Genomic DNA, 20634 nt, shown 5'->3' on the forward strand with positions numbered 1-20634 from the left:
TTTTTTTTTTTTTTTTTTTTTTTTTTTTTTTTTTTTTTTTTGGTGCTGGGAATTGAACCCAGGGCCTTGTGCATGCGAGGCAAGAACACTACCAACTGAGCTATGTCCCCTGCCCTCTTCCTCCCCTTTCTAATTCTTCTCTATTACCTCACTCTACTTCTCTTTTGTGTTTGTTGTATCTGATAACTAGTTAGTAATACTGTATGTGTTCTCTGCCCTCTCTCTGTTGGCTTTTTCTCCATCTCAGTTATTTATTTCTCTTAGATTCTTCTTTTTCCCTTCCCCTTTTTTCTTTCTTTTCCCCTTTCTCTTTTATTTATTTCCTTTATCAAGTTAATGTTATTAATTTTTAGGTCATAACACTCATATCACTGGATGGAGTTGACATCATTAATTCCTCTCAGCCTCCTAAATCATCTAGCTTTCCAGTACCAATTATCCTACTCTACAGTCCTATGTAGTTTTGTTGTTTCTCTTTTTTTTCTTTCACATATGAGGATTTATATTTGCAATTCCTCTGTTCCTTTAGTTTTTCTATGGTTGCCTAGAAAATGAATGGAAAGAATAGAGCTGAGTTTGGGATAGATTCCTTCTTCATATCTGCTTAAGGTTGAAAGTATGAAGCTCATTGTACATTGTAAAGAGGAGCCTCTTTATAGACCTATAAAGAAGGTTTATTGTGGGGAATCAAGAGCAGGTTGGTGAGAGATTAAATGGTATGGGAAAAAATGTTTCTGCCTAAAAGTATTTTCAGAATCAGAACAGCAAAAATATGTAGTAATAGAATATCATTGTATTAAAAAAACAGTAATGCTTCATGAGATTATTTGAATACCTATATGAGTATAGATAGGTCAAATTTCAAAATCAAGGGATTGCAAAGTCTTCAAATGTGAGGTAAATCATTATACCATATGTATAGAAGGGCTTGCTCACTGTTGAGTGAGTTTGACAATTTGTGTAATGCCTAAGTCTTTTCTCAGTAATTGATTCTTTGTTTTAATCTTTTATCTTTGAGGGCTAGAGATGTAACTCAGTGGTAGAGCACTTGCCTAGCATGAGCAAGGCCTGGGTTTGACCCTTAGCACTGCTCAAAAGAAAAAAAAAAGTATATATTTGAAAAGAGAGAAGGAGAATGTAGATCTTAAATGAATATTTTTAAAGACGGTTCAGCCCTAAGTGTTACTAGAGATGAAAGAACACAGGATAGGATTTTTTTTTTAAAGTTGTAGTTAAAATAAATACCTTTATTTTATTTATTTATTTTTATGTGGTGCTGAGGATTGAACCCAATGCCTCACACATGTAAGGCCTCTACTGCTGAGCCACAACCCTAGCCCCAGGATAGGGTCTTAAAGGAGGGGATATTACTAGGCAAAAACCATTAATACCAAAGGCCCAACCAGAGTTTGGCAAAATTGTACTGTGGGCAGTTTGTTTTGCTTAGGTTGTTGTACAAGTTCAGATAATGAATGGTCAAGTTTTAGGAGATTTGGTTATGATTTTATCTGTGATTTGAAATGCCTTTTACTTATTTATTTTGTCTTGATGACTACTGAAAATACAAATGTGATTGCTCCCATTTTCCCTTTACTTTTTCTTTATACTGTGTGTGTGTGTGTGTGTGTGTGTGTATATATATATATATATATTTTTTTTTTTTTTAAGAGAGAGAATTTTTTAAAATATTTTTTCAGTTTTCGGTGGACACAACATCTTTATTTTATTTTTATTTTTATGTGGTGCTGAGGATTGAACCCAGCGCCCTGCGCATGCCAGGCGAGCGCATTACCGCTTGAGCCACATCCCCAGCCCCTGTATGTGTATATTTTTAATATCTGCATTTCTCTGTTTATCTTGAGGTAGACACTAGGTTTGGGTAGGAAAATAATTCTGTAAGAGCCTTTTTATTTTTAAACTTATAAGGAGGGATGGATAGAATGAAGTAAAACTTAATTCCCATAGCTCTTTTCTGACCTCTATACCTCTCACATATTTTTGCTTAAAAGCTATGATTCCTTTAAAACACTGTGTGTGACTCATGACGTTTTGTTCACATCTTTCTTTGTTCCCTTCTCTTAGGGCATTGTTGTTATTTTGTGGGGGAAATCTATGGATTTTTAAATTTTTTCCCTGAGAGGTTTATTCTTCCCTCTATTCTTCTAGACTTTTTAAATGCCTCAATCTCCTCTGCCTGTTCCGTTGTCTGGACTAAAAGGGAAGAAGAAAATCATTTTTTCTTTAAGTTTGATTATTTTATTCTCTGTAGCATGTTAAAAACTTTAGCACCCCCCCACACACTCATTTTTTTATTGGTGCATTGTACCCTTACATAATTATGGGATTTGTTGTTACATATTTATACATGCACACAATATAACAATATAATTTGGTCAGTATTGCTCCCTAGCATTTCCCCCCCTCCTTCTATCTATTGACCTCCCTTTGATTTTCATGAGATCCCCCTCACCTTTCTTTTCCTTTTTCCTAGCTTTCACATATGAGAGAAAACATGACCCTTGACCTTCTGAGTTTGACTTATTTTGCTTAACAAGATGATCTCTAGTTCCATCCATTTTCCTGTAGGTGACATTATTTTATTTCTTTGTGGCTGAATAAAACTCCATTGTATATATATATACTACTTTTTCTTTATCCATTCATCCACTGATGGAACACTTATGCTCTTTCCGTAGTTTGGTTGTTGTGAATTCTGCTGCTGTAAATATGGATGTGCATGTATCACTGAATATGATGACTTTAATTTTTTAGGGTAAATACCAAGGAGTGGCGTAGCTGGGTCCTATGGTGGTTCCAGGTCTAGTCTTTTAAGGAACCTCCATACTGATTTTCATAGTGGTTGTACTAAGTTCCAATGCCACCAACAGTGTAAAAGTATTTTTTTCCATCCTCTCTAGCGTGTATTATTTTTGTATTCTTGATGACTGTCATTCTTATTGTTGTGAGATGAAATCTCAGTGTAGTTTTTTAAAAATTTATTTTCATTAGGTAAATATGACAGCAGAATGCATTTTTGATTTATTGTACACAATTGAAGCACAACTTTACATTTCTATGGTTGTATACAATCTAGCGCCACACCATATATGCAATCATACATGTACCTAGGGTGATGATGTCCATTTCATTCCACCATCTTTCCTGCCCCCATGCACCCTCCCTACCCTCCCTCCCTCCCATTTGCACAATCAAAGTTCCTTAATTTTTCCCATGCCTCCCACGTCTCTGTTATGGATCAGCATCCATTTATCAGAGGGAACATTCAGCCTTTAGTTTTTTTGGGATTGGCTTACTTTACCTAGCATGATATTTTCCAACTCCATAATGCAGCTGCATCAATGTTCATAGCAGCTCAGTTCACAATAGCTAAACTGTGGAAGCAACCTAGATGCTCTCTAATAGATAAATGGACAAAGAAACTGTGGTATATATACACAATGGAATATTACTCAGCAATAATAGAGAATAAAATTATGACATTTGCAGGTATAAATGGATCTCAGTTTAGTTTTGATTTGCATTTCTCTAATTGCTAATGATGTTAAACTTTTTGATATATTTGTTGGCCATTTGTATTTCTTCTTTTGAGAAGTGTCTGTTTAATTAATTGCCTATTTACTAATTGGGTTATTTGATTTTTTTTGGTGTTAAGTTTTTAAAGTTCTTTATATATTCTTTTTTAACATTTATTTTTTCTTTATATATTCTAAATAGCAACCCTCTGTCAGAAGAGTAGCTAACAATGATTTTTCCCCATCCTGTGGGTGCTCTCTCTTCACATTCCTAATCATTTCTTTTGCTGTGCAGAAGCTTTTAATATGGTGCTATTCCACTTATTAACGCTTGGCATTATTTCCTGAACTTCAGGAGTTCTACTGAGAAAATAGTTGCCTGTGCCTATATATGCTGGAGTATTGACTCTACATTTTCTTCTAGGAGTTGCATAGTTTCTGTTCTAATTCATAACTCTTCGGTTCATTTTGAGTTGATGTTTTGTGGAGGGTGAAAGATAAAGGTCAAGTCTCATTCTGGTTTTATGCTAGCACCATGCAGTTTTTGTTGCTATGGTTCTGTTAGTATAATTTGAAGTCAGGTATTGTGAAACTTCCAGCATTGCTTTTTTTGCTTAGAATTGCTTTGACTATTCTGAGTCTTTTATTCTTCCAAATGAATTTTAGGACTTTTTTTCCTAGTTCTGTGAAGAATGTCATTGCTATTTGATTGGGATTGCATTGAATCTGTATATTACTTTTAGTAGTATGGTCATTTTAACAATATTAATTTAGCCTATCCATGAACATGAGAGGTCTTTCTATCTTCTGAGGACTTCTTCAGTTTTGTTCTTCAGTGTGTTCTATAGTTTTCATTTTAGAGATCTTTCACTTGCTTGGTTAGATTTATTCCTAGGTCCTCCCTCCCCCAAGACTATTTTGAATGGAATTGTTTTCCTGATTTATTTCTTAGCAGATTCATTGTTGGTATACAGGAAAGCTATTTATTTTTATGTGTTGATTTTGTAATCTGCTACTTTGCCATTTTTTTTATTAGCTGTAGCAGTCTTTTGGTAGAGTTTTCTTTTAGATCTTCTAGGTATAGGATCATATCTTTTGTTTTTTTTTTTTTTTAATATTTATTTATTTATTTTAGTTTTCGGTGGACACAACATCTTTGTTTGTATGTGGTGTTGAGGATCGAACCCGGGCCGCACGCATGCCAGGCGAGCGTGCTACCGCTTGAGCCACATCCCCAGCCCAGGATCATATCTTTTGAAAACAGTGATGATTTGACTTCTTCCTTTCGTATTTTTTATCCCATTTATTTCCTTCTTTTGCCTAGTTGCTCTGGATAGAATTTTTAGCACTATATTAAATAGGAGTGGTGAGGATAGACATCCTTACCTTGTTCCAGATTTTAAAGGAAATGCTTTCTTTTTCCCCATTTATTGTGAGGTTAGCTTTATGGTGTTGAGTTAGGTTCCTTCTATCCCTAGTTTCTTCATTGTTTTTCTCAGGATTGGGTGCTGATAAATAAATAAAGCCTTCCCTGCCTTTATTGAGCTAAGTGATTTATGACCTTACTTCTTTTTATGTGATAAATTACATTTATTGATCCCTGTATATTAAACTATCCTTGCATCTCTGGAATAAGAACAAGTTGGGGCTGGGGATGTGGCTCAAGTGGTAGCGCGCTCGCCTGGCATGCGTGCGGCCCGGGTTCGATCCTCAGCACCACATACAAAACAAAGATGTTGTATCCGCCGATAACTAAAAAATAAATATTAAAATTCTCTCTCTCTCTCTCTCTCTCTCTCTCTCTCCTCTCTCACTCTCTCTTTAAAAAAAAAAAAGAACAAGTTGGTTGTGATATATGATATTCTTATGTTGTTGAACACAATTTGCTAATGTTTTGTTAAGTATTTTTGAATCAAGTTCATCAGAGATATTGGTGTGTAGTTTTCTTTCCTTGATGTATCCTTATCTGGTTTGGTATAATATGATACTGGCTTTATAGAATGAATATGGAAATGTTCCATCCCTTTCTATTTCATGGAATAATCTGAGGAGTATAGGTATTAGTTCTTTAAAGGTTTGGGAGAATTTTGCTGAGAACCCATCAGGTTTAGGGCTTTTTTTTTTTTGGAAAGCTTTTTATTACTACTTCTATCTCATTACAAGTTATTGGTCTGTTTAGGTTTTCTGTATCCTCTTGATTCAGTTTGGCAGATTGTATTTGTCTAGAAATATCCTTTTCTTCTAGGTTTTCCAAAATTAGAATATGTTTTCATGGTAGTCCCTAATCTGCTGGATATCTGTGATGTCTGTGATGATTTTTCCTTATTCATCTCTAATTTTATTAATTTGAACTTTTTCTCTTTTTTCTTTTGGTTAGTTTGACTAAGAACTTATTAAACTTAACCTCTTAATGTGCTGGTCTTTTTTAAAAAAATATTTTATTTTTTAGTTTTAGATGGACACAATATCTTTATTTGATTTTTATGTGGTGCTGAGTGTCACACGCAGTGCCTCATGCATGCTAGGCGAGCACTGTACCACAGAGCTACAATTCCAGCCTCAATGTGCTAGTCTTTTCATTTCTGTTTTTAATTGTAGGCTTCCCTTAATAGAATGGGCATGCCATTTTCTTTCAGTAATCATGAGTAACCAAAATGGTTATTTTTCTGAGGAGGGGGGTATGGTGAGGAGAAATAGGGAGCAATAAAATCATTCCTTAGCTCAGTTCTGGACTTAAGACTGTAGTACAGTGAGAATGGGAAAAGAATTAATTATAAATTCTTCCATGGTGCCTTGCTAGAAAAAGTCTTTGTAACACCTCTAAAGTATGACTCTGTGTGTGTGTATGTGTGTTTAATGAGACAATAATCAAGTTTTAAAGAATGGAGAATCATCTCTCTCTCTCTTACCTGCTTTCTTCAGGATGATGCTCGGCAATTATTTGTTTTAGCTGGCAGTGCTGAAGAAGGAGTAATGACTTCAGAATTAGCAGGAGTGATTAAACGGTTATGGCGAGATGGTGGGGTACAAGCGTGCTTCAGCAGGTCCAGGGAGTACCAGCTTAATGATTCTGCTTCATAGTAAGTAATTTTGCTGTATGAAACCATAACAGAACATCATGGCCCTAGAGAAAGTTCAGTGCCCATCCCTAAGGAAATGTTTAAGTAATAGAAACTCTTAGAAGTTTATAGGATCCTTTATTAAAGATTATCTCAATTTAGGATTATAGAGGACTTGGTCATTTATATGATTTGGAGAAAAGAGTTCCCTCATGGAATATAAATGGGAGATTTGGCACCACAAAATTAGCTTCATGGTATATTTATAAGAGCAAGCAAAGGAGAGACATCCAGTGTAGCTGAGTCCTGGATCTCTTCCAGCTCTATCTAGTAAGTTCCCTGTGCATAAGGGCTTGGCACTGATAGCAGCTAGAGGGGTAAATTAGAATTGTGACACTCCTTTTCATGCAGCCAGTTGTCTGTGTATGGGCTGCATGCTATGATTTTTCTGGTACTAGTCACCACTTACAAATCTTTTGCCAGATTACAATAATAGACTTTATTATAGAAAGAGAACATTGAGTCATAAAATGAAGTTTGAAGCCTTTTTTTGTTAAGGAAATTTTCTTAATATTAGTTTTAGAAAATTGGTAATTAATACTTAGGTTGCACTATTATATGTCATTCCATTTTGACCCTGTACACATTTGTTTTCAGATCTAAATTTATTGGTTTTTTTCATTAAACTTTTTGGGGGGAACTTGTTGAGTACTGATATCTGTGTCCTTCTCTGTACTAGATAAAAGCATTTAAACATTAGGTAATTCCTCCATTATTATATTTTCCTACTTTCCCCATTCTTATTTTATCATATATTGTTATAAGAAATTAAATGATGTTTGAGAAGCTTGCTTATGACTTTGGAAATATTTCAGGATTCTTGCCCACCTTTTAATAACATTTTTTAGTTGAAGATATTAATTTAAATAATTCTCCCATGGTCATCAGGGATAGATTTTTTTTCTTTTTTTTAAATTTATTTTAATTAGTTACACATGACACTACAATGATCTTGACATAGGGGTAGATTTTAATTGCTTTTTTCTATCATAGATTCAGTAAGCTCTGGATCTTCAAAGGACATGTGATTTACAAAGTTGGGTTTTTCCCTCCATAATTGTTCATCTAAGCTTGACTCCTTAACATTAATGGTAATATTTGGTTACATAGAAGATCTTTAATGATTCAGTTATATTGGTGCCACGTGTTCTTCAGGTTTTCAGCCTGGAAATCGGTGGAGAATTTGGCTTTGTGTCCCCCTGCCCACTACCACCACTGGGATTGAACTAAGGAGCACTCAGCCACTGAGCCACATTTCCAGCCCTATTTTGTATTTTATTTAGAGACAAGGTCTCACTGAGTTGCTGAGTGCCTCTCTTTTGCTGAGGCTGGCTTTGAACTCACAGTCCACCTGCCTCAGCCTCGAGAGCTGCTGGGGAGAATTTGACTTTGAAGCAATCTTTTAGTTATTCCACTGAACAAAAATTAATTTTTTTTTTTAATAATTTGTTTTTGACTTAAGTTAAAAAAAAAAACAAAAACAGGCTAGCAGCTGTTTTCTAGTGGTAAAGCGCTAGTATGCAGGAGGCCCTTGGTTTGAAAACAACCCCTACAAATTTATAATCCTGCTTCCTGAATTAAAACAGGAAATATTCATTCTTATTATAGTTTTCATTATTCAAATTCCATTCTCTAATGTTCCATCAAGAGGTTAAACATGCAAATAATCTATTAGGCTTAAATTCTGACAACTTTGGTTTTTCTACTGTAAACTTCAGAAATTTTCTTGAATAACATTGTCATGTTGTTTTTTAAATTGGCCTTGACAATGTAATTCTGTAGAATTAAAACCACTTTTGTTAGTGTATGCATAACCTACTTTAAATGTCCTATGCTAGGTTTATAGTTTTCCTGATTAATATTCCATGATACTAAAGATCTGATTTTGTTTTGCTACTTTAGTAACAGGTTCAGAATCTACTTTTGGCAACGAATTATTTAGTCTGTTGACTTGCTATACACATGATTGGCTTCATCAGGTAAAAATAAATGTATTTATTTTTTAGTTACCTAAATGATCTGGATAGAATATCCCAAAACAACTACATTCCAACTCAGCAAGATGTTCTTCGGACAAGAGTGAAGACCACAGGCATTGTGGAAACACATTTCACCTTCAAAGATTTATACTTCAAGTAATTATTAGCCTTTTTGCTAAATAAGCCTAACACAAACATTAACCTTTCTTACATTAGTAAGCTCTAAGATTTGTCTAGGCAATATTCCTTTGTTTAGAAACTTATCATATTATCAGCCATTATCTGAATGTTTTAACTAATGGGAGCCCAAACATTTCTTTTTTTCTCCAAGTAGAATAAAATATTTGATGCATTTGGAGGAAACTAAATTCAGAATTAAATTGTAGTTCATCTACCAATAGAATCAATCATGTGATTACCAATTTGTATTACTTATAATTTTATTCTCTTTAGCTACTTTTTGTTAGTCTTGAAAACAGACATTGAATCTTTAGAATGATAAAAATACTAAATGGACATAACTTTCTGATTAGTTATGTGGCTTCGTTCTGCCATTTTTATATTAAATTTGAAATAACAGTGTCATTCCTTTCTTACTGGTTTACATTTTACTTTAAGGAGATGGATCTAATATTGTGATGGGTCTTGGATTGATGTGTGCATAGAATTATCAACTAAGTTCTTAGTATAGTACAGAAAGGAAAATGAGCTTGAGGGAATAGGTCTTTGGGGGCAATATAATGACATAAACAGTGATTGGATTGTTTTAGAGAGTAAATTCTAGTATTCTAAAACAAAGAATTTTCTTATAGAATTAGTAATTAATTCTAAGACAAGCCGCAGCTTGTCTCTGTGTTAATGGACTTTTATAAATAATAAAACAGTCTCTTTGGTTCCCATTTTCTGCTTTTGTGACCTTTGAGATTAGGAGTGAATTTTTCCCCTTTGATACATGATGTACTTTTTGGTTTCTTCATGCTTATAGGTAGAATGGGATAGCATTATTCTGTACAAAGGTAAATAACTACTGCCACAGATCCTTTTAGTTTTCTTTTCTTTGAAATAGTTGCCTTCCAGAATTTGTGAAATCCATAGATAGTTATGTATTACTGGGTACCAGTTGTGGTCTTGAAATTGTAATACACCAAACAGATTTAAAACCTGCTGCAGTATATTAATAGTTAAGCTGAATGTTTTTAGAATAGATTGGCTACTTATCATTCTGATGAATTTATTTAACAAGAGCAGCAAAACCCACATGGAATAGCTAGTGAAACCATAGGAATGAGATGTCTCTTTGTGTACTATAAAATTAGCAATTTTTTATAATTAAGTGTTCTGACCATTATTTGTTTAGTGTGGGAAACTTTTGTTGCTGTCATAGATTTTTCTTTAGTTAAGTAAATCCTGTCTATCGGATCAGTAGCAGATTGAATTAAAGTGCCACACCACTTTATTATTGGCATGTAGAGATATCTTGTTATGAAGTACTATCATTTCTTCCTTTTCCTCTTCTCTCTAGGCAAAACCACTATCCATTTATTCAAACATTTATTGAGCATCTACCATATGCAAGGCATTGTGTAATTGCTTACTTGCCTCTCAGTTATGAGGTAATGTTTATAAAATGTTGATCTGTCAGTGAATGATATTGTAAATGTTAATATGTACTAAAAGCCCACCTTGGAACTTCACAGTGTTCTACCAGATTTATGGACTTTATGGAAGAAAATGTGGGAGTAAACTGGAATTATTCGTGCACTGGTCTCCCCTTGAAAGAGTTCCATGGTGAAATATGTGGTATTAACCTTCCTACAACCTGTGATCTGACCCTTTGTTAAAGCCAGCTTGTTACTGCATCATTTCAGGTGTCATGCATGACCAGAGCTGAATAAAGAACTGTGCAAGAGCCGGGCGCGGTGGTGCACGCCTGTAATCCCAGCAGCTTGGGAGGCTGAGGCAGGAGGATTGCGATTTCAAAGCTAGCGTCAGCAAAAGCAAGGCACTAAGCAACTCAGTGAGACCCTGTCTCTAAATAAAATACAAAATAGGGCTGGGCACGTGGCTTAGTGGCCAAGTGCCCCTGAGTTCAATCCCTTGTACCTTCCCCACCAAAAGAACTATGCAAGATCAACCAAAAGAAGGGTTGGTCACAAATAAGATGAATATTCCCTTTCAAATGTATATCAAGAAAACACCAACTCTATCTTTATATCTTTCGATCTCTGGGGGGTAAATAATCCTGGAAATTTAGGTCCTTAGAAATTGTACATCTGATACAATAAACCAGTATAGCAGAGTTTAGCCTATAAAGTTGTTATCATTGTTATCAAATATAGATTTTAAGAGTCTTATTTATTTACATGCATACCTCATCAGATCCAGGTGGCAGCTAAAAGACATTGCTGAGTGTAGGTGACCCTGGCATTATAATAAATAGGTGAGGACACTAATCACAGAAATTCAGCACTTTACTAGAGAGTGGTGGACTAAAACTAATCTGTGGTGAAACAAAGTAGTTGAATAATTGAAACTTCATGTTATTATTAATTAGGTTCAAGAAAGACTTGGAGCTGGGAAATAACTGGTTAAGGAGTTTTAAAAAATACCGGGTTCTTTGTCCCACCATAAAATGTAATTATTTTTTTTCATAATTTTTCTCTCAAATATTTTGACTTAACACAGGGAAAACTAACTTGTGAATCAGTAGGAAGATGTTGGAAAGCAGAATACAAGTTGGAGACTTAGAGACAAATCATTCTGAGAGGCAGGGTGGTGGGATGGATGAGTATAGATGCTAGAATACTTTAGAGTGCTTGAGTCTGGATCCCCAGTCCCCATCTTTATAGTAGTGTGCTTTTGAGAAAATTATGACATATCTATGCCTTAATTCCTTCATCTGTAAAATGAGGTTGATAACAATAGTACTTTTGGGATGTTAGGAGAGTAAAGTGAGTAAATGTTTTTAAGATGTCTAGAGTAGTGTCTGGCACAATGGTAAACACTCAATAAATACTGGTTTTATTATGATTGCTATTATCTTAAGCTGTATTATTCAGCTCTTCATTTTTTCCTTTCTTTGTCCTCTCTTTCCTTTAATTCATTTCTGTGCTTATTCTGCTGACTTTTGGCATGTCCAATAAAAGATTTTATAGGGAAGAACCTCAGCTATCTATCTAAATGAGAGTTTAAATTATTCCTAAATTTTATTTTCTCTTTTTGCTCTTTTTAACTTTTAGTCACAGATAATTATTTTGACTACATTTTATCTGCTCCTTGTTTGTCTTTTCTATTACAAGTGAGATTTTGAATATGTAATAATGGAAAGATTTTTAATCATTACAGTTTAGGGGTTGTATAAATGTGATCTTGTTGAATTTGTGCTTTTTTTCTCCTTGCTCAGGATGTTTGATGTAGGTGGCCAAAGATCAGAACGAAAAAAGTGGATTCACTGTTTTGAGGGGGTAACAGCAATTATCTTCTGTGTGGCCCTCAGTGATTATGACCTTGTTCTGGCTGAGGATGAGGAGATGGTATGTTGAAGCTTCTAGTTAAAAGCCTGTCTGATGCAGTCAGGAAATGGAAAGTAACTCCCATAATAACTGAGTGTATCCATTTGTTCACTAAAGCAAAACTTAAGATCCTTAGTTTTTCTGTGTGTCAGTGATAGTAGATTTTCAAAATTAATTGTTACATCTCTTAAAAAGATGTAATAGCCCTCATTGAGTATGTGGACAGGGATAAATGGGTTTCTTGGTTTGTCCTTCTTCCCACCAATAATTATAAAAATGAGGACTGAATCAACTTTGTTATTAGTACCTGACATATTTCCATGAATCCCTTTCACTGCTTTAAAACCCGTTGGTCTGGTTTTTTATTAAATTAATCCACTTTTTAATCCTCTTTTTTGCTCCTGACTTATTCTTCTTTTTGGGGTACTGGAAATTGAACCTAGGGGTGATTTACCACTGAGCTTTTACCACTGAGCTACATCCCCACCCCTTTGTATTTTTCATTTTGGTTGTAAGTTCTGTGTCGAAGGAACTGCTGAGCTAGAGCCAGTCCTCATTTTGGGATAGGGTCTTGCTATATTATTGAGGCTGGCCTTGGCTTTCAGCCCTCCTGATTAAGCCAGTCCCCATCTTTTTAGTCCTCCTGCTTAAGCCAATCCCCAGTAGCTGGGATTACAGGCATGCATCACCATCCTGGTTTGATTTATCAACCTTTGATTGTTTTTCAGAACCGAATGCATGAAAGCATGAAATTATTCGACAGCATTTGTAACAACAAATGGTTTACAGACACTTCAATCATTCTCTTCCTTAACAAGAAAGACCTTTTTGAAGAAAAAATAAAGAGGAGTCCATTAACTATCTGTTATCCAGAATATACAGGTACGGGTTCATGAAAGATTTTATTGGATGTACATATCTTAGGTCAATTCTTCAGTAACATTCATCCAACCAGCTTTTGTTGTGGGTGTTTGTTTATTTGTTTTTGTGGTACTGAGGATTGAAGCCAGGGGGCTTTACTACTGAGCTATATCCCCAGCCCTCTTTGTTTTTTTATTTTGAGATGGGGCCTTGCTGAGTTGTTTAGGGTGTTGCTAAATTGCCCAAGCTGGCCTTGAACTTTCAGTCCTCCTGAGTCAGCCTCCTAAGTAGCTGGGATTACATGCATGTGCCACCATACCTGCCTGTTTTTTGTTTTAAATGTTTCATATATGCCCTTAGGGAGAGTATTCACTAGTATTGGTATCAGCATTAAGCACAATGATTAAGATCCCCTAGGAGCTGGGGTTGTGGCTTGCTTAGCGTGTATGAGGCACCGGGTTCTATTCTCAGCACTGCATAAAAATAAATATAATAAAGGTCCATTGACAACTAAAGAATATTTTTTTTTAAAATCCCTTAAGTTGAGTACTATTGACATAATCAGGTTTTCTATGTTCACCTTAACTTTCTGACCTCATTTTTTGAGGAGAGTAAACAAGGATAAATATTAAAATTTGGTATATGTTCACAAAGATAAGATGCATTGTGTTCAAGAAACTCAATCTGGTTTTAGAAAGAGAAACATAATTTTATTGTAGTGTAAAATGTGCATTGATAGAAGTAGAAAGAAAGAAAGAAGTGGTTCCCTCCTATGGAGTCAGCATAGTCTTTTCTTAGAAGAATGGCACTTGCATGAGCTGTTAAGAAGATGAATTAGAAGTCATCAGGCAGACAGGAATAAAAGCATTTTTTAAAAAGGAAATAGCATATTTGACAATATGAAGGTTACAAAAATGACAGGACTTGTTCTGGAACCTTGTGTTATTATAGGAATTTAAAGTGGTAGGAAAGCAGTAGTTAGATGGTCAGGAATGAGCTCATGGAGAGACAGTGAAGAACAGTTGGAAGATTTTAACTGGCGTGCATAAGGTAGCATAAATACTGCTTTAGAAAAACTATGCAATAAATGATAATAAATATAGCTAATAGGGGAGTTGAATTAGGAAGAACTTTGCCAGAATATAGATAAAAACTTTTGGTGAGGACCCAGGGATCGCTTATATAAGCCAAGGCCAAGAATACAGATAGGTCTTTGAATGGAATTGGAACTAGGAAATATAAAGCTGTTAGGTATGCTGGAAGTACTCTTTATCCTTATCTGTTTCCTTCCTGCATCTCTTCTTTATTCTTCTCTTTCTCTATTTATCAACTTTTTGTTTTACTTAGTTTTACAATAAAAGATGGCCTTGTCTGAGTTTTTGTTTCTTCTCCCATTAGAAAGGTTGGGTTGGGATTACTTGGCCTTAAGTTTGAATTCCTGAGATAGAAATTTTGGCCATAGTTCAATCAGGCTAAAATCTATGGGCTAGTCATTGGAGGTGGGTGGTTCAAACATGACTATCAGGGCTTCACCACTATGAAACTTGGAGGTCAGAGTCAGGTATTCCCAGGAGAGAACTCTTGTTAGCTGAAGCACTATAAGTGCTTTCTATAAGAAAGGGAAAGGATATGGCAAGGGTGAAGAAATGGGAAGAGTTAAAGGAACCCATATTTCTGTCTCAATTGGATATATGTGCTATGATCTAAATTCATATTTAGGATAGTTACTTTGAAATATCTGTGGAACATCCAGATGGAGATGTGTATTAGGTGGCCTAGGAACTTTGGAAGAAGTTGGGTTAGTTTTTATATATATATATATATATACACACACACACACACACACACACGTACATGTATGTGTGTGTGTGTGTGTGTGTATGTATCCATTTTGTTGTTGTGAATTTGACAATCCTAATTTCCTTTGTGCAATTAGTGAAATTAAGTGGGAAAAGAAGGAATTAAAAGTCTAAGAAGGATGGATGGATAAACAATTGTGGCATATACATACAATGAATGTGATTTAGCCATAGAAGGGAACAAAGTACTGATAGTTGCTCCATCTTGGATATATGTCAAAAATATACCAAGTAAAAGAAGCCAAACATAAAAGATCACATATTATGTGAATTCCTCTTATGTGGAATATCTAAAATAGTTAAATTCATAGAGATAGAAAGCATGTAGGTGTTTACCGGGGGAGGAGATATGGATAGCATGAGGAGTGATTATTTAATGGGAACAGGGCATTTCTCTGGAAGGTAAAAACAAGTTTCGAAACATTAGAAGAATGATAGTATAACATTATGAATATATCAAATGATATGAAATTGTATGCTTTAAAATTGTTATGTTGGGTGAATTTTCCTTGATAATTAAAAAAACAAAATGTGTAAGTAGTCTTTTTGTTTTGGTATTGGGGATTGAACCCATAGGTGCTTAACCACTGAGCCACATTCCCAGACCTTTTTGTATTTTATGTTGGGACAGAGTCCCATTGAGTTGCTTATGGCCTCACTAAGTTGCTGAGGTTGGCCTTAAACTAGTGATCCTCCTGAGTCAGCCTCTTGAGCTGCTAGGATTACATGCATGTGTTACCTCACCTGGCAGAGTCATTGGTTTTTGGACAGAAGGAAAGACATCTCTAAATCCAGAGAGCAGATATTGGTAACTTTTAAAACTAGGTGGTAGGCTAAAAAGTTGAGGTATACTTTAAATCTCATGGCCTCTATTTTCTCAAGAAAGTAGAAATTGATATCTGTTCAGAGTAAGGAACAGAGGGAGGTGAGAATTAGATGAGTTTATAGAAAGGAGCCAAGTTTTTAGGATGGGAAGAGAAATCATACTGAAGTAACAGGGTTAGCATTAATTATGAAGGGCCTCTGGGAGACTTCACCAAGGCAAAGAGCCTTCATTATCATATCCATTTTGTTGTTGTGAATTTAACAATCCTAATTTCCTTTGATTTCATTAAAGATTCTCACAGTTCTGCTGAGCATGGTGGTGCTTGTAATCCCAGCGGCTCAGGAGGCTGAGGCAGAAGGAACATGAGTTCAAAGCCAGCCTCAGCAAAAAGCAAGGTGCTGAGCAACTCAGTGAGACCCTGTCTCTAAATAAAATACAGAAAAGGGCTGGGGATTCAGTTCAGTGGTCAACTGCCCCAGAGTTCAATTCCTAGTATCCAAAAAAAAAAAAAGATTCTCATAGTCCTGATTTACCAGTTACCCATTTTGACTGAATATGATTCACGTTTCACTCATTTGCGTCCTTTAATTTACTGTGGGTTTCCTAGTCCTGATTTACCAGTTACCCATTTTGACGAATATAATTTACTTGTCACTCATTTGTGTCCTTTAATTTACTGTGGGTTTCCTACAGAATTCAAGAAACCTACTATAGACATTTACAAAGTTGTCTTCCTTCAGTTCTTTAAATATTTTCTTTAATTTTTCTTTCTTTGATAAATTCTTCATTGTTATCAAATTTTCTTTGTATTCTTGGTGGTTGATACTTTTGGTCATGCTTGATGTCATTGAAAACAACCTCTGGTTTAGTGGAATAAAAGTGTGTAATGGCTTTGTTGAGTTTCCCTGACCTTGCAGCCGATTTAAAAAACTACTTTTACTATCTCCATAAAGGGCACAAGATGGTGTCAAAGGCAAATATTTTGGCACATGCCTGTAATCCTAGCAGCTTGGGAGGCTGAGGCATGAGTATCTTGAGTTCAAAGCCAGCCTAAAGCATCTTAGGCACTAAGCAACTAGCAAGACCCTGTCTCTAAATAAAATATAAAAAGGGCCTAGGGATGTAGCTTAGAGGTTAAGTGTCCTGGGTTCAATCCCCTATATCAAAAAAAGAAAAAGTTATAGATGTTACTGAAAACAGGGTTTACTTGTGGTTTTCTGATCCCTCCTAAAAATAACAGCTTTATTAAAATATAATTCAGAAACTATAAAATTCACCCTTTTAATGTGTATAATTGGGATCCCCTTACCTTTTGCACCTGTTGGTTTATCCCTTTGGTTGTTTAAATTATTACTTTTAACATTCTGAGGCTAGGGGCTGGGATTGTGGCTGAGTGGTAGAGCACTTGCCTAGTACTCATTTACTCAACATCCCTGACCCCAGAGGCCCTGGGTTCCATCCTCAGCACTACATAAAAATAAATAAAATAAAAGTATTGCATCCAACTACAACTAAAAATTAAATATTAAAAAACATGGGGAGGGGTTGGAGTTGTGGCTCAGTAGTAGAGCACTTGCCTAGCAAGGGTGATGCACTGAGTTCAATTCTCAGCACCACATATAAATAAATTATAAAATAAAGGTCCTTGGACAACCAAAATAATATATATTAAAATATAAAACTCTGAGGCTAAGCCCTCTTAAAACTGGGATGATTTTGAAAAGAAGTATGCCTTATCCTTTTGAATTGTTCATTTCAAGATCTTTCCAAGTAGCACAGGCTCTCTTTGACCTTTTCAACAATTGTGTTTTCTAGAAATGCACCCTCCTACTTCCCTTGTTTCCTTTTATACTTTCTAGATTTTTTTCAGCTGAAATATCTAAAGAAAGGGGATAGAAAATTTTGTTATTTTCCTCAGTCTTTGTGATTATTTTATTTTAGTTTCAATAGGAGATTGCACTAATGAAGAATATAGTGAAGAGATATAAAATTCTGTTGCATCATGTTTCCTTTTTTCATAAGGAAATGGATGGCCTGACTTAATTGAGTTCAGCTGTTATAATTTGCACTGATAATATTGAGTATCTGTTTTAGGTTCTAATACATATGAAGAGGCAGCTGCTTACATCCAGTGCCAGTTTGAAGATCTGAACAGAAGAAAAGATACCAAGGAGATCTACACTCACTTCACCTGTGCCACAGACACCAAAAATGTGCAGTTTGTTTTTGATGCTGTTACAGATGTCATCATTAAAAACAACTTAAAGGAATGTGGACTTTATTGAAGAGGATGGATGTTAGTAAAAGGTAAAAACATCATACAGTTTTGCTAAAGTGCTATAGTATAATCTCTTGGCTTTGTAAACTTTTTCTAATTAAGAATATTCTTCTTTTCTAGCTACAGCAGTATGGAGTGTTGAGACCAGACATCTTTTGCTGTCTCATGGGGCAGCTGCAAGCATGACGGGACCAGGGAATGGCAGAAGCATGCAGAATCTTAGCACTCTTTAGTACAATTTTCTGTATTAGGGAACTTTTAATTGACATGAGATACTCAAGTCAGACATTGGAATTGGAACAGCTGTAAAGCATGGTTTCATCATCAAGACATCACTTGGATTTTATAATCTTAAATTTTAGGGCAGATCTGAAGTTGAGGTGCTGCATTCCAGAACTTCAATATGTGGCTTACTTTTTTTTTTCCCCCTTCTTAACAAATCACCAATAATTCATTTCTGAAGTTTTTTTCATCAAGAGAATAACTCATTACTAAATGTTACTTCTTTATTTGCAAGAGAATCTTTATTAAAACACAGTCTTAACTATGCGTATGATGTCACCAGATTATCTTGAAAATATTCCTCTTAATAGGAACTCTTTGTTTTTAATTCTTGGTGTGGTCAGAATATACATCAATAATTACTTAAAATTCTGTCCAGTTATAGGGGCTATAAATATAGCTTTTTTGAATGCAATATGGGTTACTATTATGTTCAAAGTAAACTATGGTGGTTTCTAAATGGTAATTACATTGGAGAGGTCTGCAATAAGATTCTAGCTCTCTTTTTTCTTTAAGCTTATGTGGTTGAAGGTTAACCTTGTTTTATGCTAATTACCAAATTACTAGGTACATGCTGATGTAGTATGATCAAGTCAGCTTCTTGGATATGGACACACCCAGGGCAGCTATTAATTAAAAATGTAAATTGCTAAATTCCAAACAGAACCAGTGACTTTGCTGCTACATATCTCTAAATTGACCACTTTGATATTCTTGCTTGTTTGTCTCAGTCATAGGGAGTTTTATATAAGGTGCCCCTTGTTTTCCATCTGTGGTCTTTTTTGTTGGGAGACATCTATAAAGCATATTAACAGTGCATGCTTTTACTTTGTAAATGTGGTGCCAAACCCCTGTTTGCCATTGTTTTACTGAAGTAATGTTAAATGTAGTAATCCTTAGTAAGTTCTTTTACCCAAACTGTTGCATTTTAGGACTTTTCCACTTTGTCATATGTAATCTGTTATAGTTGGCAGCAGTATTAAAATGGTGAGTAAAGAGTCCAGGTTTGCTCCTGTTTGTAACCAGTCTTTTTTCTGGAAGCATTGTCTTCTGTTTATTTTTACCACTGCTGAGTGTGCTTCGCCTTTGTCTGAGAGTGGGTTCAGGTAGAAGTGTTCCTTCACAGACTATTCCCTTGGTGTAATAGTATTGTTGAATCTTGACTTTATGGATGAAGGTTATATGTCCTGTCTGTGTACAAGTAATATGCAGTCATAATCTGTCCTCCAGATTTGCATTTTGCTGGCATAGAGCTGTATTTACTTTAGCCTAGAGGTCTTTTTTGTTTAATGTACAGCAAATGTCATTAAATACTGAGCAGACCATTGGAGAAAGGCAAATGAAGAGAATGCATTTTGAGCATTTCAAATCAGTAATTTGAGCAGTGCCTTTTGGGGTCCAATCATTTTTAATTGGATTCTGTTTCATCTTTTGCTGTGGCCTTATTCATTGAAGGTTGGTGGTTATCAAAGCTGCTTCAAAAAGCAAGCCATAGCAGTTCAGAGCCTTCAGTGGGAATTTTTTTTTTTAAAACTTATTCTTTTTGGAGAATCATAACTAAGCAGATGGTATAGCTGTATTATGAAACACAGTTTTCATTAGGTGTAGAAAAACTTGATCTGAAAGAAAATTATTAGCTTCAATTGGTGTTTGACTTAATGTAAATATGGGTTGATAGGTGTAACTCATTTTAAATATTTCCTTTCCTTACTGTATTCTTCTGTAATATAGGATCATTTAGTAATTAGTACCAGTGAAATACTGTTTTTGTAGTTTTTCTATACTCTGGGTTTAATGGAATGGTATTGTTGAAAATCTAAAATAATAGATAATCCAAAGTTAATTTTACTTTGAAATGCATTTTGTATTTTCATTTGAATGTCTATCTGATGGGTTTTGTTTTTTTTTTTTTTTGAAGCCCTTCTATTAACAAAAACAGTCCTCCACTTTTCTGTTTTGACAACAGTCTCTATTTGCTTGAAGATCATTCCTACCATACCATCTCAAGTAACTTATCTAAATATACATCCCTTGAGAATAGATGAGAGGCAGTTTAAGCCAGCGGTTTTCAAGTATGACTTGAGTCAAAATCACCTGGACATATCTGAAAAGATTGAATTTTGTCTGGTAGAGTAGTAATCTGTAACTTTCAAAAGATGATTCTTATCAGCTAGGCATTCAAATTACTAAATAATATTTTGAAATAAAAAATCTTTTCTTACAACAGAGCCAAAAATGTGGGGGAAACATCACATCTACTAGCCTGGACAGAGATTGCAATTTTTAATCAGAGAAGTTAAAAGTTACTCTCCTCCCCAACCCAGAATGCTAGAGATTTGTAATGGATAATGTTTCTGAATTTGTGTGACCAGACTTTTGGACCAT

At 35.0% G+C, this 20634-nt stretch overlaps 1 protein-coding gene across 1 annotated transcript in view; it reads left to right on the plus strand.

The window, feature by feature from the left end:
- Gnai3 (G protein subunit alpha i3) overlaps positions 1-19250 on the plus strand; it is a 43226-nt gene extending 23976 nt beyond the window's left edge. The window contains exons 4-9 of the mRNA XM_015505096.2: positions 6456-6613; positions 8659-8787; positions 12035-12164; positions 12872-13025; positions 17784-17996; positions 18088-19250. Of these exons, the coding sequence (XP_015360582.1) occupies positions 6456-6613; positions 8659-8787; positions 12035-12164; positions 12872-13025; positions 17784-17974 (762 nt within the window). The 3' untranslated portion in view covers positions 17975-17996; positions 18088-19250. The remainder of the gene's footprint in view (positions 1-6455; positions 6614-8658; positions 8788-12034; positions 12165-12871; positions 13026-17783; positions 17997-18087) is intronic.
- The last annotated feature ends 1384 nt before the right edge of the window (positions 19251-20634 follow it).

Source organism: Marmota marmota, unplaced genomic scaffold (genome assembly GCF_001458135.2).
Source record: "Marmota marmota marmota unplaced genomic scaffold, marMar, whole genome shotgun sequence".
Classification (NCBI taxonomy): Eukaryota; Metazoa; Chordata; class Mammalia; order Rodentia; family Sciuridae; genus Marmota; species Marmota marmota.